Source organism: Alnus glutinosa, chromosome 2 (genome assembly GCF_958979055.1).
Source record: "Alnus glutinosa chromosome 2, dhAlnGlut1.1, whole genome shotgun sequence".
Lineage (NCBI taxonomy): Eukaryota > Viridiplantae > Streptophyta > Magnoliopsida > Fagales > Betulaceae > Alnus > Alnus glutinosa.
In genome coordinates, this window is record NC_084887.1 from 34,094,219 (window position 1) to 34,116,028 (window position 21,810).

The following is a 21,810-nucleotide window of genomic DNA, read 5'->3' on the forward strand; positions in this document are numbered from 1 at the left end:
TCATGCCATCCTTAGCGGTCAAAGAAGTTCAGTTTTGCAAATTAAATAGATTTAACGTTTGGGTTTGATCGGTAATTTTGCTGTGTACGTATGTCGATTTTGGTTGAGTGGGGTAATGGTGGTAGTGATTTATGGGGATATTTTTATAGCATGTTCAGGTTCTAACAAAACACTTGAAAATCTCTTCCAGACCATTTTCAGGTTTGCAATCAAACCACCGGAAAATAATCAGTTTTTCCTAAAAAATATTTTAGGATGAAAACATTTTACATCGAAATATAATTGAAGCAATCCTCGAGCTGTAATTGAATCAGCTAATAAAAGAATGGAAACAAAGAAAATGCAGATAATAAGAAAGGCTTTCGTATCGGTAATTGGATTTAATGCAATAAGTCAGCTTTCACGCGAAAAAAAATGAAAAATAAACACGTTTTTCTCAAAATATTTCTAAAAAAGTTTTTTTGTAAATGTATTGTATTTTGTTTTTTAAAAAGTGTTTTGTGCTCTCAAAAGTGTTTTGAGAAAAGCTTTTTAAAACCATGTTTTGAAAGTTTAACAAACATGGGCAGTGTTAAAAATTGCAAAGTGGGATTGTCATGTACATGCTTAGAGTGGTGGCTAATTTCTTCACATATGAGATAAGAAGTCTGAGTCTTCTAATATGTTTTTTCTTCACATATCATATTTCCAAAAAGAAAAAGCAAAAATAGGCTAAAAGCACAGATATGTGGAGTACTTTACTATGTAATGAGAATACCCCACAACCAAAACAACGGCCTCCTCAAAACAAATATAATGCAGTGATACCATAAGACAAAACACTCAGACTTCAGACTTCAAACTTCAGCAGCATGAAGAAGGGGAATGTTGCGCCCATCAGTGCTTCTGGGGTATTGCATTGACATTAGGGTTGGCTCTCTATATGCAGTGACTAATTTTTCATAAAATTCGGCCATAGTAGCAGGGTCATTCAGGTCCTCTCTATCTTTCTTTACCAAACACTGCACAACACACCATTTTAGGCCACTTCTGGTGAGGCATCAAAAGAATGCACAGCAAAAATATTTGCAATGAAAACAACAAAAATATTTGTAAAAAAGAAGAGTTGAGAATAAACAGGATTTAAGGGCCATAAAGAAACATATAACTTGATAATATATTGGCATAAAAATGCTCTGATGTTTTTAATTTGTCTCAGGAAAAATTAATTATAAGCTTCAGTTCTGCCTGCTTCACTAACTTAGGCAATAAATATTTCTAGCCTGATTACTACTAAGAAACAAATTGTAAAACATTTATGAACAAAAGATGGGTGCCAATGTCCAAAACAGCCAAAAGGGCTAATTAAAAGGTGATTTATTGTTACATGTTCTATAAGACATTGAGCAGCAAAAGTGCTTAAGCATTTAGCAAGGGTGATGATGAATTAATAGGGTACGGTGCAACTACACCAGCATCAAATAACTGAGAATGTACAAGGTGAAGATCAATGGAAGTACAGAGGGCAATGAAAGGAATCCACAGCATCTAGAAAATCATTTGCAGAAAAAGCATCATTCTGATATGGTGGTCAAGGCCAACAAGAGGGAGCATATCTAGACGATGGTCATGTAAATGAACCAGGCATAATAACTGAAAAATACCATAAATAATATATATTTTTTAAAAAAATAAAAATAAAAAATCCACATATACCAACTAACAAGGAAGGCTTACGAGCCTAACCAATTAGCCTATCAACAGTCAGGGTTCACAAAAACAGTCTATGTGTGCCACAAATTGTCATGCTGCACTATTTTCCACTTATCAGATCCTAAGATACGAAGTCTTATTTATAGCAGAGAAATCTTGAGAAGTCTTAAATTGGGAAAGAAATCAATTTCTGGATATTATCATGAGTTCCACCACAAGCTGCTTACATTTTGTTGGACTAGGAGTTTATGTAAAATATCCCGAGGTACTTTCTCTCAATCATCGATCACTAAAACCTGGAACTTTGAGTAATACTTTCCAGCAACATGAAATAGTACCAGCAAGCAAAATTTTATGTTTCTCTATTGACTGACAGTCTGGTTATAATATCTAACCAAGGTGTACGTTCATTTTTCCTCTAAATAAGTTCCACTTCAAGTTTCATGAGATCTCTCCCGTGCATTTCAAAAAGTTCATGGAGAGTATGCATGCTTCCTTTATTTTGCATTTGTTGAAGCTTTTTGTAAATCAAATGTGAGATTAGTCATTGAATTGTTTGGATCTGAATTAAACCTCTATAAGAAAGCTGTTTGCAGAATGGTTACATTCCTTACAAGGATCTTAAAAGAAACCCTAACCCTAATGGACCGTATCAAAATGAGATCTACAAAGAAGCTTAAATCGATACCAAATATAAAATTTATACTAAGCATTACTCCAAACCATGGACATGGATCAATACGTCCCCCTACCTACCCAATATTATAACAACAGCCTCATACCCTAAAAACTAATAGAAACACTCTGAAGCCCTAAGTCCAATAATTATGCATTACCGAAATAAATACATTGAACTTTAGATATAGTCAAGCTCCAAGTGGATCACGTTGTAGTTTCAAGGCAGAAGCTGATTTTCTTATTTGATAAAGTTGTGGTAGTTATGTGCCATCCCATGGAGAGATGTGAAAGACACCTGGAATACTGGTAGCACATTCTACTTGGACTAGCACATCTTTGATATTAGTTTGTCATCTATTATTTCTCAGATTGTCAATTGACTCTGGCTTTAGCTTGCTCACCAAAATTAAAGAGAAGCAAGATTTTCTAAGCAAGACACAGTACAACAATATAAGAACAACCACGCACCACATAAGAAGATACATTAAAAGATATAAAAGAACAGGACAATTTCCCAGGCATCAGATATGCAATAAAGAGGTAACCATTATAGGGGATATAAGAGAATAAAATATGAAAGGATAAAAAAACTGTACATGACATATTAGCCAGAACATTAAAACTGAGGCATCAGGAAAATAAATAAATAAAAATAATTTGTTTGTCAGTACCTCTGTAGGATAGGCTTTGAATATGGGTAAAAACCGTTTCTCGCAATAGTCATTGAAAAGAAGCGTGAGAACTGGAAGAGGAACAATTAAACTGGAAGCCAAAGGAACCTTCTTAAGCCCAAATACACCAATGGCAATAATATGCATCAGCACCAAAGAAAAAATTGTTGAATAGTGTACTATAGGCCAAAACTTTCCAGCAGTTTCATAGTTGGATGCAAATACGTTCAATAGCTGTTCAAAAATTTCAATAAAATCAGTTAATAAAAAGTAGGTTGAAAACATTGAAAAATCACAATATTATCTCCTCAACCAATATTTAACACTTTAAAAATGGTTTAAGGGAATATCAAGTAAGCAGCCCAAACATTCAAAAATGCTGCTTGGCTTTCTGATTGAACTTTCGTAAGGATGGTGACAGTTCCATATGGATCCCTCCCTCCCTCCCTCCCTCCCTCTCTCTCTCTCTCTCTGTCTCTGTGTGTGTGTGTGTGTGTGTGTGTGTGTGTGTGTGTGTGTGTGTGTGTGTGTGTGTGTGTGCTGGGGGGTTGGAGTAATGTTGGGGCCACACGTGATTAATCCTTTGCACCAATATTCTTATGTTACACAATTTTCAATTTGGAACTTTAAATTATTTTCCAACTGCAACTCTTTTCATATTTTTCAGAGGGACCAAAAAATATTTCATGGAATAAATTTTTGAAATCAGTATTATTTGCTTCCTTTGTTCAGTTTCTTTGCGCTTATCAATGATATGAATTACTTATTAAAAAAATCTGAATTTTATTTTTCAAAAAAAGAGATTATCAATGTATCTTTGTTAAAGAAAAAAATCATCCAGAAACCAAAGGGAAAGCAAAATTCAAAATGAAGAGCAGAAACACCTCCAGTTACATATGTTCATTGTCTCATCACTTGTTTCCAGGATTTAGAAATTGACTTGGATAAAAATTATTAGTTCTAGATCCTAAGGTCAAACAACTCAATTAACATTAAAAATAATATAATTAAATTCATATTTCATACATATACAGAAAAAAAAAAAAAAAAAAAATTACAAAAGAATCCAAAGTTTTTATTTTGTATATTAGGTTAGGCCATACATCAATTAGTGACTTGAATAACTTGATTATAATCTTAGATTTGTTTACGCATGCAATAGGATTGGTAAATTAAGGTGGGTAGCATCTTGAAAGCTGCATGTAAAAAACTTATTTTTCTTTTCTTCCTTCTTTTATGAGAGATGGAGCCTTTTTTTTTGGGTGCTAAGTAAATAATAGAAGAAGATGAGTGGGTGAAGCTATAAGTGAAAGAATAACTCGAAAAAATAAAAAGGAAGGCATTCCAGTAACCTGGTTGCGATAGATGATGTATCCCAGACAATAGTAAACCAAGAGAAACGGCAGGATCAGGGGAGCAAGGAAGAAGTATGTTACACCAAGAAGTCCAAAGAAGAGAAGCTTGGGAATTTCACTGTGGTAAGGAATTGACGGAACCTCAAATTCATCACCAGCTTTTCCAGCAAATACTCTTTTGAAGAAATTGCACACAAGGGGAGTCAATCGAAAGAGGTCTTTTGATAGACTGGTCCATCCAGATGTCACAACATAGGCAATGAAGAATGATGCCTGCATCAAAGTAAAAAACCAAACCATTTCGTATCTTCAATCATAGTTTTAAGAAATGGTTTCAACAGTTTAGGCCAACATTTAAAGCCAAAAAGATCTTCCCTGAAAATTGATACAAGTTGAGTGCTAATTAATGATAGATTATTTTCATGTTCATCTCCTTTCAAATATTGGAAGATAATCGGGATAAACCCACTACCTTCTTAAAAGAAAAGAAAAGAAGAAGAAAATAGAGAGAAAGGAAAAGAAGAAGATAAAACAATTGCATTCAGCATCTTCATACCAGACCCTAGAGAGTGAAACTGATCCAAAATCTGCATATCCAAAATAACATTTGGTGCACAAAAAGCCTCACCATTGGATGTGTCTTCCAAAGATTAATAAGGTCAACTACCTCAAGTACTCAAGCATGCATAAAGAGATTTCAACTCAGTACAAGACAATGTTATCCAAGTTACTTGAAACTTTTTAACAGCATGGATAAAATATGCATCAGGTTTGCAAATCCATAAATGACTGTAATCTTACACCAATTCAAAGTCTCTGCCTAAACCACTGTGTTCCCTTCCGAACCTAAGTTTCACTTTCATTACAAGCAATTAATAATGAGTTACATTTGGCAAAGGTCCAACCAGACATCATCGTAGTTTGGACCTGCCAAGTGGTAAATGGTCAGCTGGTTACAGTTCTAAATTTTGACATTTTTGAACAAAGTGAAAGTTCTTACGACTGAAACCTGCATTTGGGCTAGAAATTCTTGAAACTTTTGCCTCTGCACCAGACCGTAACCCTTTATTATTGGAAGAGACGAAATAGCAAAATGCAGTTTGGGAATTAGGCATGTACACCACAACTTCAAGTTGGTCATGATGACGTTGCAATATATCTAGGGAACACCTCTATGAACTGAGTTTAGCCTTTTACTTATTTACAGAAAAATATATAAATCTTAATAGAAATATTAGAAAGAATTATTCTTTCGAAGCAGATTATTTGCAGTTTGGAACAAAAATTTAGTAGATTTTTGTGGATGGGGAATGATAATGACAGAGCTCATGCGGAAGTTTCCAAGGAGGTCTGTTTGCCAAAAAAGGAAGGGGGTTTGGGTTTGAAGAGGCTCGAGGTTTGGAACCAAGCTGCTATTATGCGGCATATATTGTTGTTGTTCACAAGAGCTGGCTCATTGTGGGTAGCCTGGGTGTTGAAATACCTTTTAAAGGGGAGGAGTTTTTGGGAGGTTAAGGTGCCGCAAGGTTCTTATTGAAGTTGGAGAAAGATTTTGAAGTTGAGGGATTTAGCAAAGAATTTTATTCAATTCAAGTTGGGGATGGTAAAGATATTTTTCTTTGGTTGGATAGATGGCATCCAAATGGAGTTTTATTAGAAAAGTATGGTTTTCAGCTTGTTTATGAAGCTGGGAGTAGGAATAATGCTAAGCTGAAGAGTATGACAAAAAATAAGGAGTGGAATTGGCTTCCTGCTCCATCTGAAGCTATGGTGGAAGTTCAGAGTAAGTTGGGTTTAGTTTCTGTTGGATATGCTGATATTCCGGTATGGCAGGCTGCTAAGAATGGTCTATTTTCTTGTTCAGTTACGTAGGAAGCCATTAGAAGAAAAGCTAGTGTTGTGGGATGGTGGAGACTTGTTTGGAGCTCTTTTATTATTCCTCGAACAGATTTATATTGTGGCTAGCTCTAAGGAATAGCATCTCTATGGGAGATCTATTGTTAGGATGGGGTTTTCAAGGAGACATGCTTTGTCCCTTTTCTGTAGAGGTGGTATTGAAAGTAGGGAGCCTTTGTATTTTAAGTGTGGCATAGTCAAAGGATTCAGAAGGTGGCATTGCAGAAATGTTTAATTGAGGATCCTTCAATTGAGTGGGAAGATGTTATTGATTGGGGAGTTAAGGAGCTCAAAGGGAACAGCCTGAAATCTACTTTATGCATGCTGATGTTGGGTGCTATGGTGTATCACGTTTGGTGGCAAAGAAATGAGTTAAAACATGGGGTTGGAGCTAGAAGTGAGGAGCAGATAAATAACATAATTGATTGGGAAGTTAGGAGTATAGTGATTGGCTTGGGGAGATTTACAAATGCAAAGAAAAATCAGGTTCTTTGCAGCAAATGGGGGATCCATGATAAGTTTCTATTGTAACTCCAGTTCAGGTTGCTGTGTATCTGGTTTTAGCAGTAGTTTTCCGTAGCTGGTTTTGGTGGGTGGATTATGGGGTTTTTTGTTTTGTATGTTGGTAGTTATGCGGATTTGCTGTTTGTTAAGGAGTTTTGTAGGTTGTAGTTGGTTGATTTTCTTGCAATTCTGCTTTCTTGATCCTTGCTCTGTTTTTTCAGTAGCGGGGACGTGGTTTGTTGAGTTTTGTAATGTGTTTGGTTGTTTAGTAAAGAAGCTTATTCATCCAAAAAAAAATATTCCAAAGATTTCCAAACTATTAATGGAAATATCTACTCACCTGTGCCGGAACAGCTTCAGCTAGTACGCTGGGAATCTTTTTGGGCTCAAGGAAGACATTGACCTGGTAGAGAGCTGACCCTGATAGTACATTTGCAAAGAAAATGTTCCATATAGTAAACCACAATACTTTGATACATGCACTTTTTTCTATTTGACTCTGAGCGATAAATCCTTGCATGGAGGAAAGCATTATCATGATGGGTGGTACAAAAGACAGGAACATCTGAAGAATGAGACTGGGAAGATATCCTGTTATCACTTGACTGACAAAGGCCCTGCAAATCAACACATAGCACATTCTTCTATCATATCTTAGAAAAGCCTAAATTCTTGAACAAAATCTCTGGCATGCTTTAATTTTGGAAGAGTGAGATTCAATCACTAATAAAGCTTGATTTCCACTTACAGATTTAGTATGCCTTCCAAGAAAGGGAACCAGGTCTCCAACTGATCAAGATTAGTAAGACCTTGCACTATTACAACTGGAATAAGAAATAATATTGTAAGAGCAGCACATGCAATAAACGCCACCAGCTTGGAGATCCATCTTTTTTTGTAAGAAGCAGAGAAGAAAGACCAGTGAACATCTTGAGGTTCAGGAGCTTGCTCAGTGAGCCACTCTGTAGGATTGACTCCTTGTTGGATGTGTAAAGCTACTGCAGCACCAAGCTGTGACTTGAATGACACAAAGGCAGCAGGAATTTCCTATTAAAGTTGAAAGGAAAACAAGAAAAAATAGCTGTATTAGATATTGTCTTCATATTAACTCGATTAATATATAAGTCGTCTATTGGAGGGTATAGAAAGTATGCATGTCAATGCACACATACCTAAAGTTAGAATGTGGTCAACAGTGTAAAATTCAACAGATATGGAAACTTTATGTAATCAAATTTGTTTTCTAAGCATCATTCTATCCACATCAACACTAGCTTACTGATTGATATTGATGTAGTGGAAGCGAAGGAAAATAAAGAAAGGAAGCAACGGCGTCTTCTTTTCTATAAAAACAGCAAGCTATCAAATAGCTTAAACACAAAAGAAACTAAAAGTTTCAATAATTCATTACATTCAGTCCTCTTTTATAACAGAGAATACAGAACTACAAAAGAAAGAAAGAAATACTAGAACCAATCTAAACTTGGGCATTCTCCCAAGTTCCCAACTATGGAAGTCTGACCATTCTAAAGATGGGCAATCTCCTAAAATTGGAAAACTAAAACTTAAAAAACGCAATGAATCCTTTAAAGAAGGAAACACCAGCTAATATAGAACCTAATCTCTAAAGAAGCCAAGAAGGCAATTAAAATTGATCATTTCCTAGTCTAACATGGGAATTAATAAACGGCAATTTTGACTCAAATTGGGATGAGAATCGGCTGGGTCTTGAAATTGGGTATAAATTCTTTCCTTTTGTACTTCCATTGTTTGAGACAGAATAAAAATCTGCTTAAACGGACTGGTCCAATTTTATTTTTCTTATTTTTGCTTGAACCAAAAATAGAGGAGGTTGTTGTCCTACATCAAATATTTTTATAAGGAGAGAATTTCCAGTTTCTAAAATGTCATGTGTCCCTTAGCATGTAAGAAGCAGATGTTTTATTAATAGACACTTCCTTTTCATAATTCCATGCCTAACATACAGAATATGGATTTTAGTAACATTTAATTAATCGAGGGTTATTTATATGGACAGAAATTTCCTACAAACCGGTTTGTAGGAAATTTCATAAAACCCACGTATAAGATTGACATGTGTCTATTAGCATGTGAGAAACACTTGTTGTTTTAATAACATGTGATTCTCACATGTTTAAAAAACACATGTTACTCTTATACGTGAGTTGTATGAAATTTCCAATAAACCAGTTTGTAGGAAATTTCTGTCATATCTATATTACACACTTCATCCCAATTTGTTGGTCCTTTCTAGGAATTCAAACTTTTTAATGGAACTAGTGGAACATCATTATTACTCTTTTAAAACTTACGATTTTCTAAATTTGCCCTCATTATTAGGTAATTTATCAAACTCTTTTATATTTAGTATTCAAAACGGGACAACCATAATGTGACATCTAAAAAAGAAAAGAGGATCAACAAATGAGAGGCAGGAAGTAATCTTTTTCTTTCTTCTTGGCCCTTGAGAAGGACACTTGTACAACCAGGGATAGCCCTTACAAACCCCAATTTAGGCCTTTCTTCCCCAAAGTCCCTAATGAGGGCGAGATTGTAGGTCTTCAGTATGACAACTAACAGACTTTACGACTAAGCTTTCTTGCACCATCATATATGCAATATAACCTCACAAAATATCAAGAGACTAAGAGTTACCTATGACAGTATGCATTTACACTATCTAAAAGCATGCTTGGAATCTGCCACACATACGTTTCTAAGTGGGGTGTGTATGTGTACATGCTGATAATTTATGGCACCTCTACTCTTTGCTTTTTTTTGCAATGGCGATTCTTCCTATCCACATCAGACACTGGGCATATTTATAGTCCACATAAGGATACAATTTTGTCTCTTGGACATTGTTATGTCCAATTCATGTTTACCACCAATAATAATATCTGTGTCCTCATTACATTATTTAGCTTACGCAATTATGCATGGCACATAAGCATGTCATGCAACTTCTACCACAGAGAGAGAGAGAGAGAGAGAGGGAGAGAGGGCAATGTAAAACTCTTTGGGTTACATGATTTATATTATCTTTGGTTATTGAAGAAGGAAATAATATACACGGGGTGCACAGATGTGGTTCATCTTGATAACCACCCCATCATCCCCCCCACCCCAAAAAAATAATAATAATAATAATAATAATAAAATAAAAAGAAGAAGAAGAAGAAATCCACTCCTCCCAGCATAAAAAACGTAAATCTGGATATTATGGTGCCAATTATTCTGGTGGCTCTGTACATGCCACCTATCCACTAAAATAGTTTGAGCAAATAAACTTGCATAAATTATATTTTGTGTTGTGATGCAAAATTCACAACCATGTCAAACAACTATTTTGCGGGAAACTAGAAAGGATACTAGAAATTTTTAAAATAAATAAATAAAGATTTTAAATGTTAGACGTTGTTTGGTACTGAAATTTCCTAGGTTTTCTATTCTTATTTTCACTTTTGTTTATATTTTGGGTCTTTACATTTAGATAATGGCCAAAAAAACTCTTAAGTAGCTTCAATAGGGAAATAACTGTTCATAACATAATATTCTTTTCTTTATCAAAAGATGAATGGCTCTACCTTTCCTGCTAATGAAGATCGTTCTAATCTTGCGTTATCTTGTATATCTTCCAACTTCTTTTCGTAATGATCTAAAAGATCAACTTTGCGTCCAAAAAGTCCCAAAAAGCCATCACGCTTGAACCCTTGTGGAGTATGATTCTTCAGTTTCAAGTTGCCAAGCCTTCTGTAGAGCTTCTCCGCATCACCCTGCAAAGAATAAGCATACAGTTGTTAGAGCTAAAGAAGAAAGAAATCACAAAATAAAATAAAATAAAAAATAAAATAAAACAAATAAGAAGATAAATCTAGAATGGTGAAGTCCTACCCCTATCCTAACCATCCCTCCCCAAAAAAAAGTACAGGAAAAAGAGAGGAAGGGATATGATAAAATCATAATATATACATAAACCACAAGCACCATTCTAATATTATGCCAATAACGATTTGTCTCAAGTGCTCCAAAATATGGGGTGTACAGGGGCTTGCAATCAAAAAACTCTTATCAATATTACAAGAACTTGCAATGGTTTCTCCTCAAGTTAAAAATTATTTATTTATTTATTTTTCATTTTGAAGCACATCTTAAAAGATTATGAGTTTAATAGGACTTCATATAAGAAGCCACCTGGTGTACAATTGAAAAAAGCATATGGGTTTGCGTAAAATGGGTTAGTTTTATCTGTTCCTTTTTTCTCAAGTTTCTCATTACAGCATGCCACCAATTTTCTGGAAAACTATTCAATTAATAAAATTTTCCAGAGTATATATTTAAATCTAAAAAAAAAATATTACACTTATTGTACCAGTAACAGCCAGTACCTTCATTGGATAGGATTTACAATTGAACGTAGCCACATCTAGTCTTAGTGTAGATAAAAAAATATTTACATCTTTCATTTTAAATTCTATTTCTGTATATTGTGATGCAAAATTATAATGATAGTTCTAAGTAACCCATCAAATGTAATAATTGATAGGGACTATAGGATCTCTATACATATGTAAGAACAACTTCAGATATATGTACACGTAGATATATTCATCACCCACACACACACAAACCTCTGAATTCAAGAAAAAAAATATCTTAACGTTGTATATCTTGAAATTTACAAAATTTATTGGAGCATTCCTCCAGAATCTTGATACTAAGTTTTTTTTTAAAAAAAATAAAATAAAAATTGGGTTGTCTAAAATATTGGTAATGGAGATGGAAAGAATTGAAGAATTTAGATGTCTTCATGGGATGACATTTTCACACTTATTAATAAAATTAAAACTTCTTGATCTGTCATGCCTTGTCTCACCCCATCAATCACTTTACAGCTAATAACAAGCAAAAACTGTAACTTTTTAAGATTGCCTTTTTTTCACTTTAAACAAAGCAAGTCTAATGCAGGTTGATCTCAAAAGACTTCATTCTCAACGACAAAAGTGCACCAATACAAGCTAACCATTCAACTCATTAGGAGCGGAAACTTGTTGAACAATTATTGTAATGATATCACAGGAAATAGAAGCATAAGAACATCAATCAAAAAGAAAATACACGCAGAAGCATCAACTGTCCTGCTCCGGATCGTAACCTTTTTATATTTAAAATGCTAATACCAAGTCCAGCGTGAATATTGTTTATTAATGAACTATAAAAGATTCATCTGCAAAGTCAGCATTCTAAATCATTTTTCTTTTGACAATGACAATATAGGACTTCATCATCAAAAATCACAGAGCTCAAGACCATTCAATTATAGTTAATGAAAATGCTCAATGAATGATTCAGAGATGCTGGTACCAATATTTACCACAGAATTCATGCTTCACTGAGCATTCCGAGGATCTCATCCAGATTGGTTAATAATAAATGTAACTCAAACATAGACATTTCAAAACATTAACTAGCAGCCTATAAAAAAAAAAAACAACTGAGACATGCATACTATTGTACATGAAGCAAAATATTGAGCTATAGTGATAAATTTGAACCACTGTAAAGGCAAAAGACAGGGTCAATCAGAAGTTCACAAGGATGCTTACAATAAGACCCTGAAGTTTGCTACTTTGATGAACCACTGAATGCGAAAGATAAGTAACAGGGTGATTCTCTGTAAAGAAACTCTCAACAGTTTCACCGCAAGTGCTCCCAGACGGGACAGGGACACTGCGTACTAATATTGTAAACTGATGAGGCTGAGGTTTGGATGAGTAAAAGTAAGCAATTCTTTTTGATGAAATATATCTGTACTCCTGCAGATCATAAAGTAATCAAGTTAAGATTTCTCAATGCTTTTTTTTTTCCCTCTTTCAATCAACCAGAATGTTTGATGGCATTAGCCAAGCAAATTCGAACACTTACGTAATAAAGAAGATAGCAGACAACTCCTGTGAAAACATATGCAGCACAAAAGTGAATCCATAACCTTGAGAAAGGCCAAAACTAGTCATCAGGGTTTCCTCAGCATAGTTTAGCTAAATGCTTACTTGAAAATACAATATAATTCATATAAACTTGGAAGCAATTACTCCAGTTAAAAACTTTAAGACGAGACATTTCTACAAATGAGTACAAAGCTGAACCAGGAAGCTACCAAGTGGAAAGTTACTAGAGAAGAAAAGGCAATGAAGAAACTAAGTATACACCTCTAAACATATGCATATATGCCTACACCCCATGAAGAAGTAGTCAAGGTCAAAACAAAAAGGATAATATAGTGAGGAAATTATTCTCGGGTATGAAGGATAGATAGTTTTAGACTAAACCATTATCAACAATGGAAATGTGGGAATCCAATAAAGTTCGAGTCACATGACTGAAAATTGTATCAGCAATACCAATATATCAAGTTGGAGCCAGTATAAAGTAAACGTATAACAGACTTGCAGGGTTCCACCCTAACAAATGAACCCATTGGCTTGCTTGGGTAGAAACATTTCTTGTGATTTTACTTTCTACTAACAACGAAGGAATGGAAATGAACTGAAACAACTGTAAATTAGCTTAATAGTATGCAAATAATTCAGAAACCTATTTAACGGAGAAAACAAATATGAGAGAATTAGTGGTCCGGGCAAAAAAAAGAATTAAATTTGGAAGTCTTTGAAAAGACAGGATATTAGCACTTCATCGCAGGCCTCACACTAGGGGGTAGCAATTGGTGTTCACGTGTCGGGTCGAGACGGGTCGAGTAATGGATATAAGACAATAACGCCATAACGGTCATCCCAAACTCGACCCATTTAATCATACGGATTAAATCTCTCAACCCTGTACGACCCATTTAAATAAACGGGTGGCACAACATGACCTTGCATAACTAGTTTAATAAACAAAATGCTGAATTATTGAGCATGAAAATGCCATTTTATCAAAGATATTGACATAATAATTCTCAATTATTGAGCATGAAAATGAATTACACTGTCGAAGTTATATCTTTACAACTAGGGATGATCGAGTCATCATTTACCCATACTATACAATGAGCTCCTTTATAATCCACTCACTCCATCTAGGCAATTCATGTTCCCAATGCAAGACTAACTTTTTGGGGTGTCATAATTATTATATTTCCAGGTCACAAGAGAAATTACAATAATTCCATCAAGATCCCATAATCATGTAGCAGACAAGGAAGGACAACTCAATGAGTGGACATAACCATCCAAAAAACATGCACAATGGGACGTAGACACTCAATTCATTGGACCCGAGAAAAACTTTTACTCTTCCAGGAGCGCACTTTAGAATGGATTTTCATAGCTCACGAAAGGGAGACGTAATATTTCATAATAGTTCACTTTTATACTAGCTTGAACACTACCTTCTTGCCTATGACCAAGCACAAACAAAGTTAGAGAACCCTCCGACTGAGTTGTCGTAATGAATGGAAAACTAAAAACCTGGCTTCCTCTTTTCCATATATTCTTGTCTTTTACCTATCCACTCTAGTAAACTTTCTGAAGCAGACAGAACTGAAAGCATCTAAAGAGGAAAACAGAAAATCCAGAATAATTTGGGAAATATGATGCAGTGTTATACATGACAGCATTAGAAACAGGAAAATATGAATAAAAACGAGAAAATATGTGCTGTTGCCAGTTCATGCCATGTTACTCCTTAATTATCACAGTGTTGTTCTGCCCAAGAAGTACATTCTGTTCAACTAGCAAGCTGATACGCACCAGTTTGAACCATCTTTAACATTTGAAATACTGAATGAGTCCAAAGAGTTGCTTGACAAATCAGAAATATCATGACTTAGTTGATCTCCCAGATAATTAACTGGAAGAAGAATGAAGATCCCAACAATCCCAGCAACAGTAAAAACTCTCAAACTACAGAAAGCAAAAAAAAAAAAAAAAAAAAAAGGATCAGTTGAAGATATTATGTAAGCTAGATTAGAAAGAAATGAAGATCTGTAATTACAAAGCAGTAGGACAACCACTATACTTGTAAAATACTTGAAGGGGATGCTGAGAATAGGGGAGCTAATGAATGCATTGGAAACAAGGTGTTTGACACTGCGAAAGAGGGTAAAAATAGGAATGTTGTTTGGATAGAGGACAAATTTAAAGTAACATAATATCATGTTAAAAAACAAAGAGGAGAATACCAAAATACACATGCAAATAGAGACACAATATTGGTTACGGCAGGAGCTCCTAGTTCATCAACACATGGACAGGAGAGAAACCCGCTAAAGAAGTTCTGAGTTGAAAGCTGAAACAAGAGCACAATAGCATAAAGAAAAAGTCCTATTTTTTTGTGAAAAGGGCTTAGGTTTTTTTCTTTCTTTCTTTCTTTCTTTCTTTCTTTCATTAAGGGAAATAGTAGGTTTAACAAGTGGGATTTTCCTTGCCCTTCCAATCTTGCACCCTACGCATTCCAGTCTTCTCATAAAAAAGATACTACTAATGTAACCATTGAGTAATGCATAACCTATTTCTAGTCAAGTGAGGTACAATAAGTTCTTTGACAGTGCAATTTATTACAGCCCCAGGCCATCAGGAACTTCCACACTCATATATCGATGGAACAAGCCACAATTTGGATGGTTTTCGATCAGGTGTCCTGAAAGGATGCGGAGACTCTAATTGGACAATGTGGAATCTAATAGCATACAAGTGGCGCAGCTAATTTTTCCTGTTATCCAATTTAGGATTTCCAGGAAAAATTAAAAATGTTAGAAACAAAAAGAAAGCTAGCCTTAGGCCTGCAGGTGCTGCCTTCAAGTGTTTCTACTCAGCCACGTCCCAAAATGTAACAATTTCAAAGTAAGGGATGCTGTGCATGATGAGATAGTTCACACTTCTGGTTTACTTAACACCTCAATAATGTTCACCTCCAGTTTGATGAATAATAAACTTCATATTTTCAGAGAGGAACTGGCACAAGAATCAGCAACACTTTACCCCACCAAAGGAGGAGAGTTGGATTAGTATGGTGGGAATGAATTACAATGTGGATGTAACACCCAAGAATAAAATCGGAAATATTGAAATTTAAAAACTTAAAGAAAATGAAATGAAACCCACGTCACGAATAATAATAGGCTAAGCATTGTTCAACTCAATGGGTTTGGAAACGGATCCTCTCTATTTTATTTGAAATGGAGAGGAGCCGGTTAGTTATAAAACAAGAGGCAAAATTGTCACTTCAATTTTTTGGACAATTTTGCCCCTTGCTTTATAACTAACCGGCTCCTCTCCATTTCATTTGAAATGGAGAGGATCCTATTATAATGGGTTTCGGGGTCAATTGGAAGTCAAAATGTAGCTTAAGAACTTAGAAAACTTTTAGGGCAAAACGCCCCATTCGGACGAGTAAATATTCCCGTTTGAATGAGGCATGCGGGAGCAATTTAAAAATGAATCTACATGAATCACGTTCGGACGAGAGAGATGATCTGTCCGAATGCACACCGCGTTGACGGCCAGGATTCACTCACGTGTGGATTTGATTGATGGGGTGGGTATTTTAATGCAACCTAACAAAGGCGCATCTAGATGAGATAAAATCTTTGTTTGAACGAAGAAGGATCTCCGCGTGTAAAAAAATGCACTGGAATGACGTGATTGATGAGACTCACATTTATTGGTTCTAAACCGAGCTCGTTCGAACGAGTTTGCACAGTACATGGAAAAATTGCCTATTTAAAGACTAGAGCTTGAGAGAAACGTTATCTCTCTCATTGTGTTCGTCCAGAGATTGAAAGAGGTCAAGTTTGGGAGTGAGAAACACTAAGGTTAGAGCTAGAGAGAGGGATTCTAGTGTGAGAAGGAGAGGAAGCCTCAAAGGAAAGCTTGTGGAGGTATCATCTTGCACCTCCTCACTTTGTTTTGAGTTGGCTTGATTGTTAATGTATTGTAGTTGTTGCTATGGTTTTGTTGGTATTTTGAGAAGGTTGTGTTGTTGCCTTGTTGGAGAAGGTGTTGTTATTAGAAAAGAGAAAAAAACTACGGTTTTTTTTTTCTCAAAGAAGTGGTTTTATTACGTAAAAGTTTGTGTTTTTAACATACATGCTTAAAACTTTAGAGAAGTCCAGTGAAGTCTTAAAACTTTAGAGAAGGATAGAATCTAACGAGTAATCATAATGTAAATGCAAACGAACACAAGCTACGGAACAAGAACTTAAACGAAAAGAGGATTAGCAAGTTGTAAGTAAAACTTTCCCACCAATTGTTAAATTTGTTTTAAATGCCATAAGGTACATGCATCATTTATTCGTGATCATGAGCCCTACAATTTAAGTATGTTCATATATGTTATCATATGTTACACTATGCTTTACATGATTTAAAAGAAATGAATGAGTTTTATCAAAATTTGGAAAATAAATTTGGAAAAATCTGTGTTGTAAAATTTGGAAAAATCTGTGTTGTAAATTAAATTTATATGAGAAATAAAATGGAAAGACCAGTTTTACAAGGAATAAAGTTTTGTGAGAAAATATTTTGTCACGACCTAGTGTTGAGCGGGAGAATTACACTCAACAACCCAATGCTAGAAGGGAGCAATACTACTAGCAAACTCAGTGTTAAGTGGGGGTAATACGCTAAGCAAACCCAGTGTTGTAAGGGGGGCAATACGACTGGCAAATAATAAAATGAAATGATTATGATTATGATTATGATTCTGTGTATGCAATTATGAATATAAGTTGCATGTTTTGATTTTGAATATTGTTTTACACTATTATACGATAGCGATTGTCATAAGTGTTAACCTAAACTATATATGTAGATTGATGTTCTGCAATAATTCTGAAAAAGAAAATGCTAAGAGAATTAGATATTTGAAATCTATCAAGAAAGAAAAGTCTCTCTCTAATTTAAAATGCTTTTTTACTGTCATTTCCGCTAAAACACATTTCTATGTGTGTTTATGAAAACCTTGCATCTTGTTTCAAATAAAAGTTGTTTAGATTTTGAGAACCAGCTTTTAAATAAACAAGAAAGATAAATTTTAATTAAGGGCTCATGTCACATGCGTAATGGGTTGGATTGTTTTTACTTACCGGGCCGTGAACTCTCATTTTCGCCAGTAAGATTTTTGAATTTTACAGATATAGTCGAAGTAGATGAGGAAGAGTCCTACCAACACTTAGACTACTATCCTTGAAGTCAGTAGTTAGTCAGCTAAGTTTTGTGGATGTCAGCCGTAGTAGTGGATGCCATATGCGTTACTTTTGTAAATGTAATGAACAATATTTTGTCTAGATATGTAAGAATGTAAGATGACTTTTTATGTATATAAGATGGCTTTTTATGTATATATAATGTGTGTTCAGTTTAGTGCTCTAGCGTTCAATTTACATTTTATGCAAAGTAAGCTTGGGGTTTCAAAGAGAGAGAGAGATGAAAAAAAAAAAAAAGAGGCATTTTTTTCCGCTACATTATTGGAGCTATGTAGTAGCGCCAGATGGAATATACGAATATTCCATCGATTGTCTCCGGTCAGGCCGTTACAGTGAACATATCAAGGCAGCAATCCTTGCAATGGTGGTGGCAGTCATGGTGCAATTAGTAGCAAAAGCGGCATGGTGGAGACCAAGGTGGCAGTGGTATGGTGGTGAGTTAAAATATCAGAGTCAACTAAGAAAGAAATCCTATTCAATGCCACCTAAGATTTACAAGTCCATCAAAAGGATGAGAATGGTAAATTCATCAGCTCCAAGGGCTATTAAAAGTCTCTAGGAATTAAAAATAGCATTATGTAAATATTGATGCATGTATGCATAAACAAAGTAGCACCATCTCATCAGAATAATAGTTAAACACACTGAATCAAAGAGTTTAGAGGTTTAATTAACTTATAGATGTCAATCCAGTAAGCAACAAAATTGCATTTTTCAAGTTAGCAGCATGAAAAGATCTCAGTTACCTGAAGGTAAAAATACGCATAAAGACCACAGCATCCAAGCCCAAGATTGACAAGAGTTCTTCTTCGGAGGGCTGCCATGCCTTTTTGACCCAACCAGCAGTTGGTAATAAACTTTCCAAGTTGAATTGACCTCTCTGTTGTGTTTTTCCTTCAGCAACCAAGCGCGGTGCATAGACAGTGATGTTACCTGGCTGCTTCCTCAGTATAGAATACAGAACGAGAAACAAAAAACAGAGGCCAAGATTGATCCCAACAGAAGTTAAAAGAGCTGAAAGAATCATTCTTCCAAAACAAGCTTCAATTCACTCTATCAACTCCTCAAAGCCAATAACTCAACGTGCACTTGGAAGAGTAGGCAAGGCCCAAGGGCATTCAATCAGAAACCCCAAAGACCAAAAAACTGCAAAAAGGTAAGAAGATTGCTTTAGAACTTTATAAAGTGCGACAGCCGGGCACATTATTTAATCTTGACACCAGAATCAAACTGGACTATAAGTATTTTTTCCATTATAACGAAACAAATGCTCAGAGGGTAGGAATGAGATGCAGCCTACAAATTAATTGGGAATAAGAATAAATTGGCGCTTGTCTTCCACTTAGACACTTAGTGGTTCAGCACATTGATAAAGCATCCCTTTAAATAGTTCATTTCATTAGTTTTATACGCTTTGTTTCATCGTGTGCAGGATGCTGACCTTTTGGGATCAAACAGTTGGGGTAGGATACTTCGAACCCATTTTGCTCAACAACCAATCAGCATTCATTGTTACCTAGAAACTACTCGTGCTGATGATCATTTTCACAAGTAAGAACATTTCGAACACAAAAATAAATAAATTAGCTCCCAAAAATTGACGTAATTTCCATTATCCACAAGCAATACTGCGACTTCCCCTCGCAAAACTGATTTCTCATAGTAAAACACAGTGAACCAACTCAATTTTCATACGACACCCATATAACCCCAAGTAACAAAAACAACAACCAATTTAAGAAAACACAGGGAAATCGGACTCTCGGGGATACAATTATACATCAAATTACAAACATTGTACCTCATCTAGCAAAGAACAGATAACATCAATAACTCTTCCTTTTCAAATGGGTGGCATAAAAAGAGTGAAAGATCGGACCTTGTTAAGACTTGAAGAGCGAGAAAGTGAGCAAACCCAGATGTCGCACAACTGCACAAGCAGCAACCATATATGTTTCCCACCAAGCAGCTTTTCAGTGAGCCTAACCGACTATAGATACTCTATTGTAAAAGAGTTATCGAGCATTCGAGTGGCGTGATCCTTTAGTGGCTACGCATCCTTCTCGTAAACTTTCACGCGTCACCGGCGAATTGGATATTGGCATTTACCATTATCTTAATATCAATTCATAATTAAATTATAATAAATAAAAAAAAAAATAACTTTGTAATTTCCTATTATCAATTATCAAACTATCCATATGGCACTCAAGACTCAGTCCTTTTGTGTATCTGGCCAGTAAAAATAGAAATTATTCCCTTGTCCAATCCGCCGACATCTTTGTACAGTGGATTGATTTGGAGGAAACTTTCTTCTATCGAGAATCAGATGTTAAAATATATCAATAAATATTATCATGATAAACAGAATTCCATAAATTCCATAAGATTGAGGACTTCAAAAAAAAAAAAAAAACTACTTGGCGACATAGGAGGCCCACGAATGTGCTTTATTTTCGGATTGTCTGTTTTCATCGTTGGCTAGGAGCCTAGGAAACTGCTTAAAATTTGCTGAGTAAAAGGAAAGAGACAGAAAAGAATGATATTTTTCTTAATATTTTATAATATATAGAAACCTGTTACTTTTATTTGGAAATCCCATGTTACTTCTTCGGCCTCTCCCCATGGCCATGAGACATTGCCCACAGTCAACCCTGTAAATCTAACGAAAATTCTGTGAGCGTTTTTTTCTCAACTATGACCTTTTTGTTTGGTAAGAGGATAATGCTTCTTGCTATACCCTTATTTTATCTTTTGCTTTATTGGGTTGATTTGACTGTTTTTATCGGTCCTTATATTAGCTTTTGTTAAAAATTAATTTTAAAACTATGGCACTAAATTACTCATTTGATAATGATTTAACGAATACTTTTCTATTTTCAAAATTTAAAAGACATGTCAAAAACATTAACAAACAATTTTCAAAATATTATAATAAATTAAATAATTAAAAGTTCATCTATTTTTTAAAAATTAAACTTTTAAAATGTGTGATGATCTAATAAAAGTAGCAAGCATTTCTCACCATTTAATAAAAAACAAAAAAACCACACTACCAAATTATTAAAAATAATATATTATATTAAAGGAGATTTTCTAATAGCCATCAATACAATAATCTAGCATATTCTACTCATTATGAATAGGAAAAACTTCATTTAATTCTAACTCAATTTTTATCGCTCGGACAATTATCTATTTATATTTAAAAAACTTTCAATTTAGTGTATTAAACTTTAAAAAATTTACGATGTCACCCTTAAGATTTATCATGTATTCCAAATTTTCAAACCCGTCTTTTTAAAAATAATAATAATAATAATGTGTTGGTCTTCATATAGAGTAAGACCATTTTTGCATTCATGACATTGTAATTTGTAACTATTAAACGCAATAATCTTTAAATTTTACTTCCATGTAATATTTGTTCAACTAAAACTTCTTAAAAAAACGAAGTCACCAAGCCCACCTTGTGACCCACGGCGGGGGTCACCTGTGAGTTGTGTGACCCACAATGGGTAGCTATTACGACGCACCTACCAGGGCGGACTGGCAATGAAATCAATAATTTCTAGAACATACATTTGAAGAAGAAGCTGATTAAGATGGGATTTGATCCAATGACCTACCAACCAAGAACCGACCTCTTTAGCTCTTGCTAATCTTGGAGACCCGATGGAGAATCACCCAATCGATGAACATGCTGTGAGTTTACAGGCAAGAAGTTGTCCAGTTGGTCAAGCTTCAAACTTACAGTATCTTCTCCAATCCGCTGCTTCGACAAACA

General features: G+C 34.9%; 1 protein-coding gene across 3 annotated transcripts; it reads right to left on the bottom strand.

The window, feature by feature from the left end:
- Positions 1 to 612: 612 nt before the first annotated feature.
- LOC133859673 (CSC1-like protein HYP1) lies at positions 613 to 20,109 on the bottom strand. 3 transcript variants are annotated; one of them, XM_062295167.1, is made up of 11 exons: positions 19,903 to 20,109; positions 18,770 to 19,169; positions 14,569 to 14,721; positions 12,743 to 12,806; positions 12,424 to 12,633; positions 10,405 to 10,593; positions 7,545 to 7,843; positions 7,137 to 7,413; positions 4,394 to 4,669; positions 3,042 to 3,275; positions 613 to 1,001 (listed from the first exon to the last, which is right to left on the bottom strand). In XM_062295167.1, exons 2-11 carry the CDS (start codon positions 19,048 to 19,050, stop codon positions 837 to 839), a joined length of 2,148 nt encoding a protein of 715 aa, XP_062151151.1. In that variant the 5' UTR covers positions 19,051 to 19,169; positions 19,903 to 20,109; the 3' UTR covers positions 613 to 836. The 3 variants fall into 3 exon arrangements, with proteins under 3 accessions (XP_062151151.1, XP_062151152.1, XP_062151153.1); XM_062295168.1 differs by having other exon boundaries at positions 19,825 to 20,109; XM_062295169.1 differs by lacking the exon at positions 14,569 to 14,721.
- Between the last annotated feature and the right edge of the window lie 1,701 nt (positions 20,110 to 21,810).

Bases quoted from the DNA above. Each gene is read 5' to 3' on its own strand.
- LOC133859673 (XM_062295167.1), bottom strand. From the start codon at position 19,050: ATGATTCTTTCAGCTCTTTTAACTTCTGTTGGGATCAATCTTGGCCTC. The intron at 14,722-18,769 runs GTAACTGAGATC...TGCTTTCTGTAG, and splicing joins ATGCGTATTTTTACCTTCAG to TTTGAGAGTTTTTACTGTTG. The intron at 10,594-12,423 runs GTAAGCATCCTT...TATTCTTTGCAG, and splicing joins GCAAACTTCAGGGTCTTATT to GGTGATGCGGAGAAGCTCTA.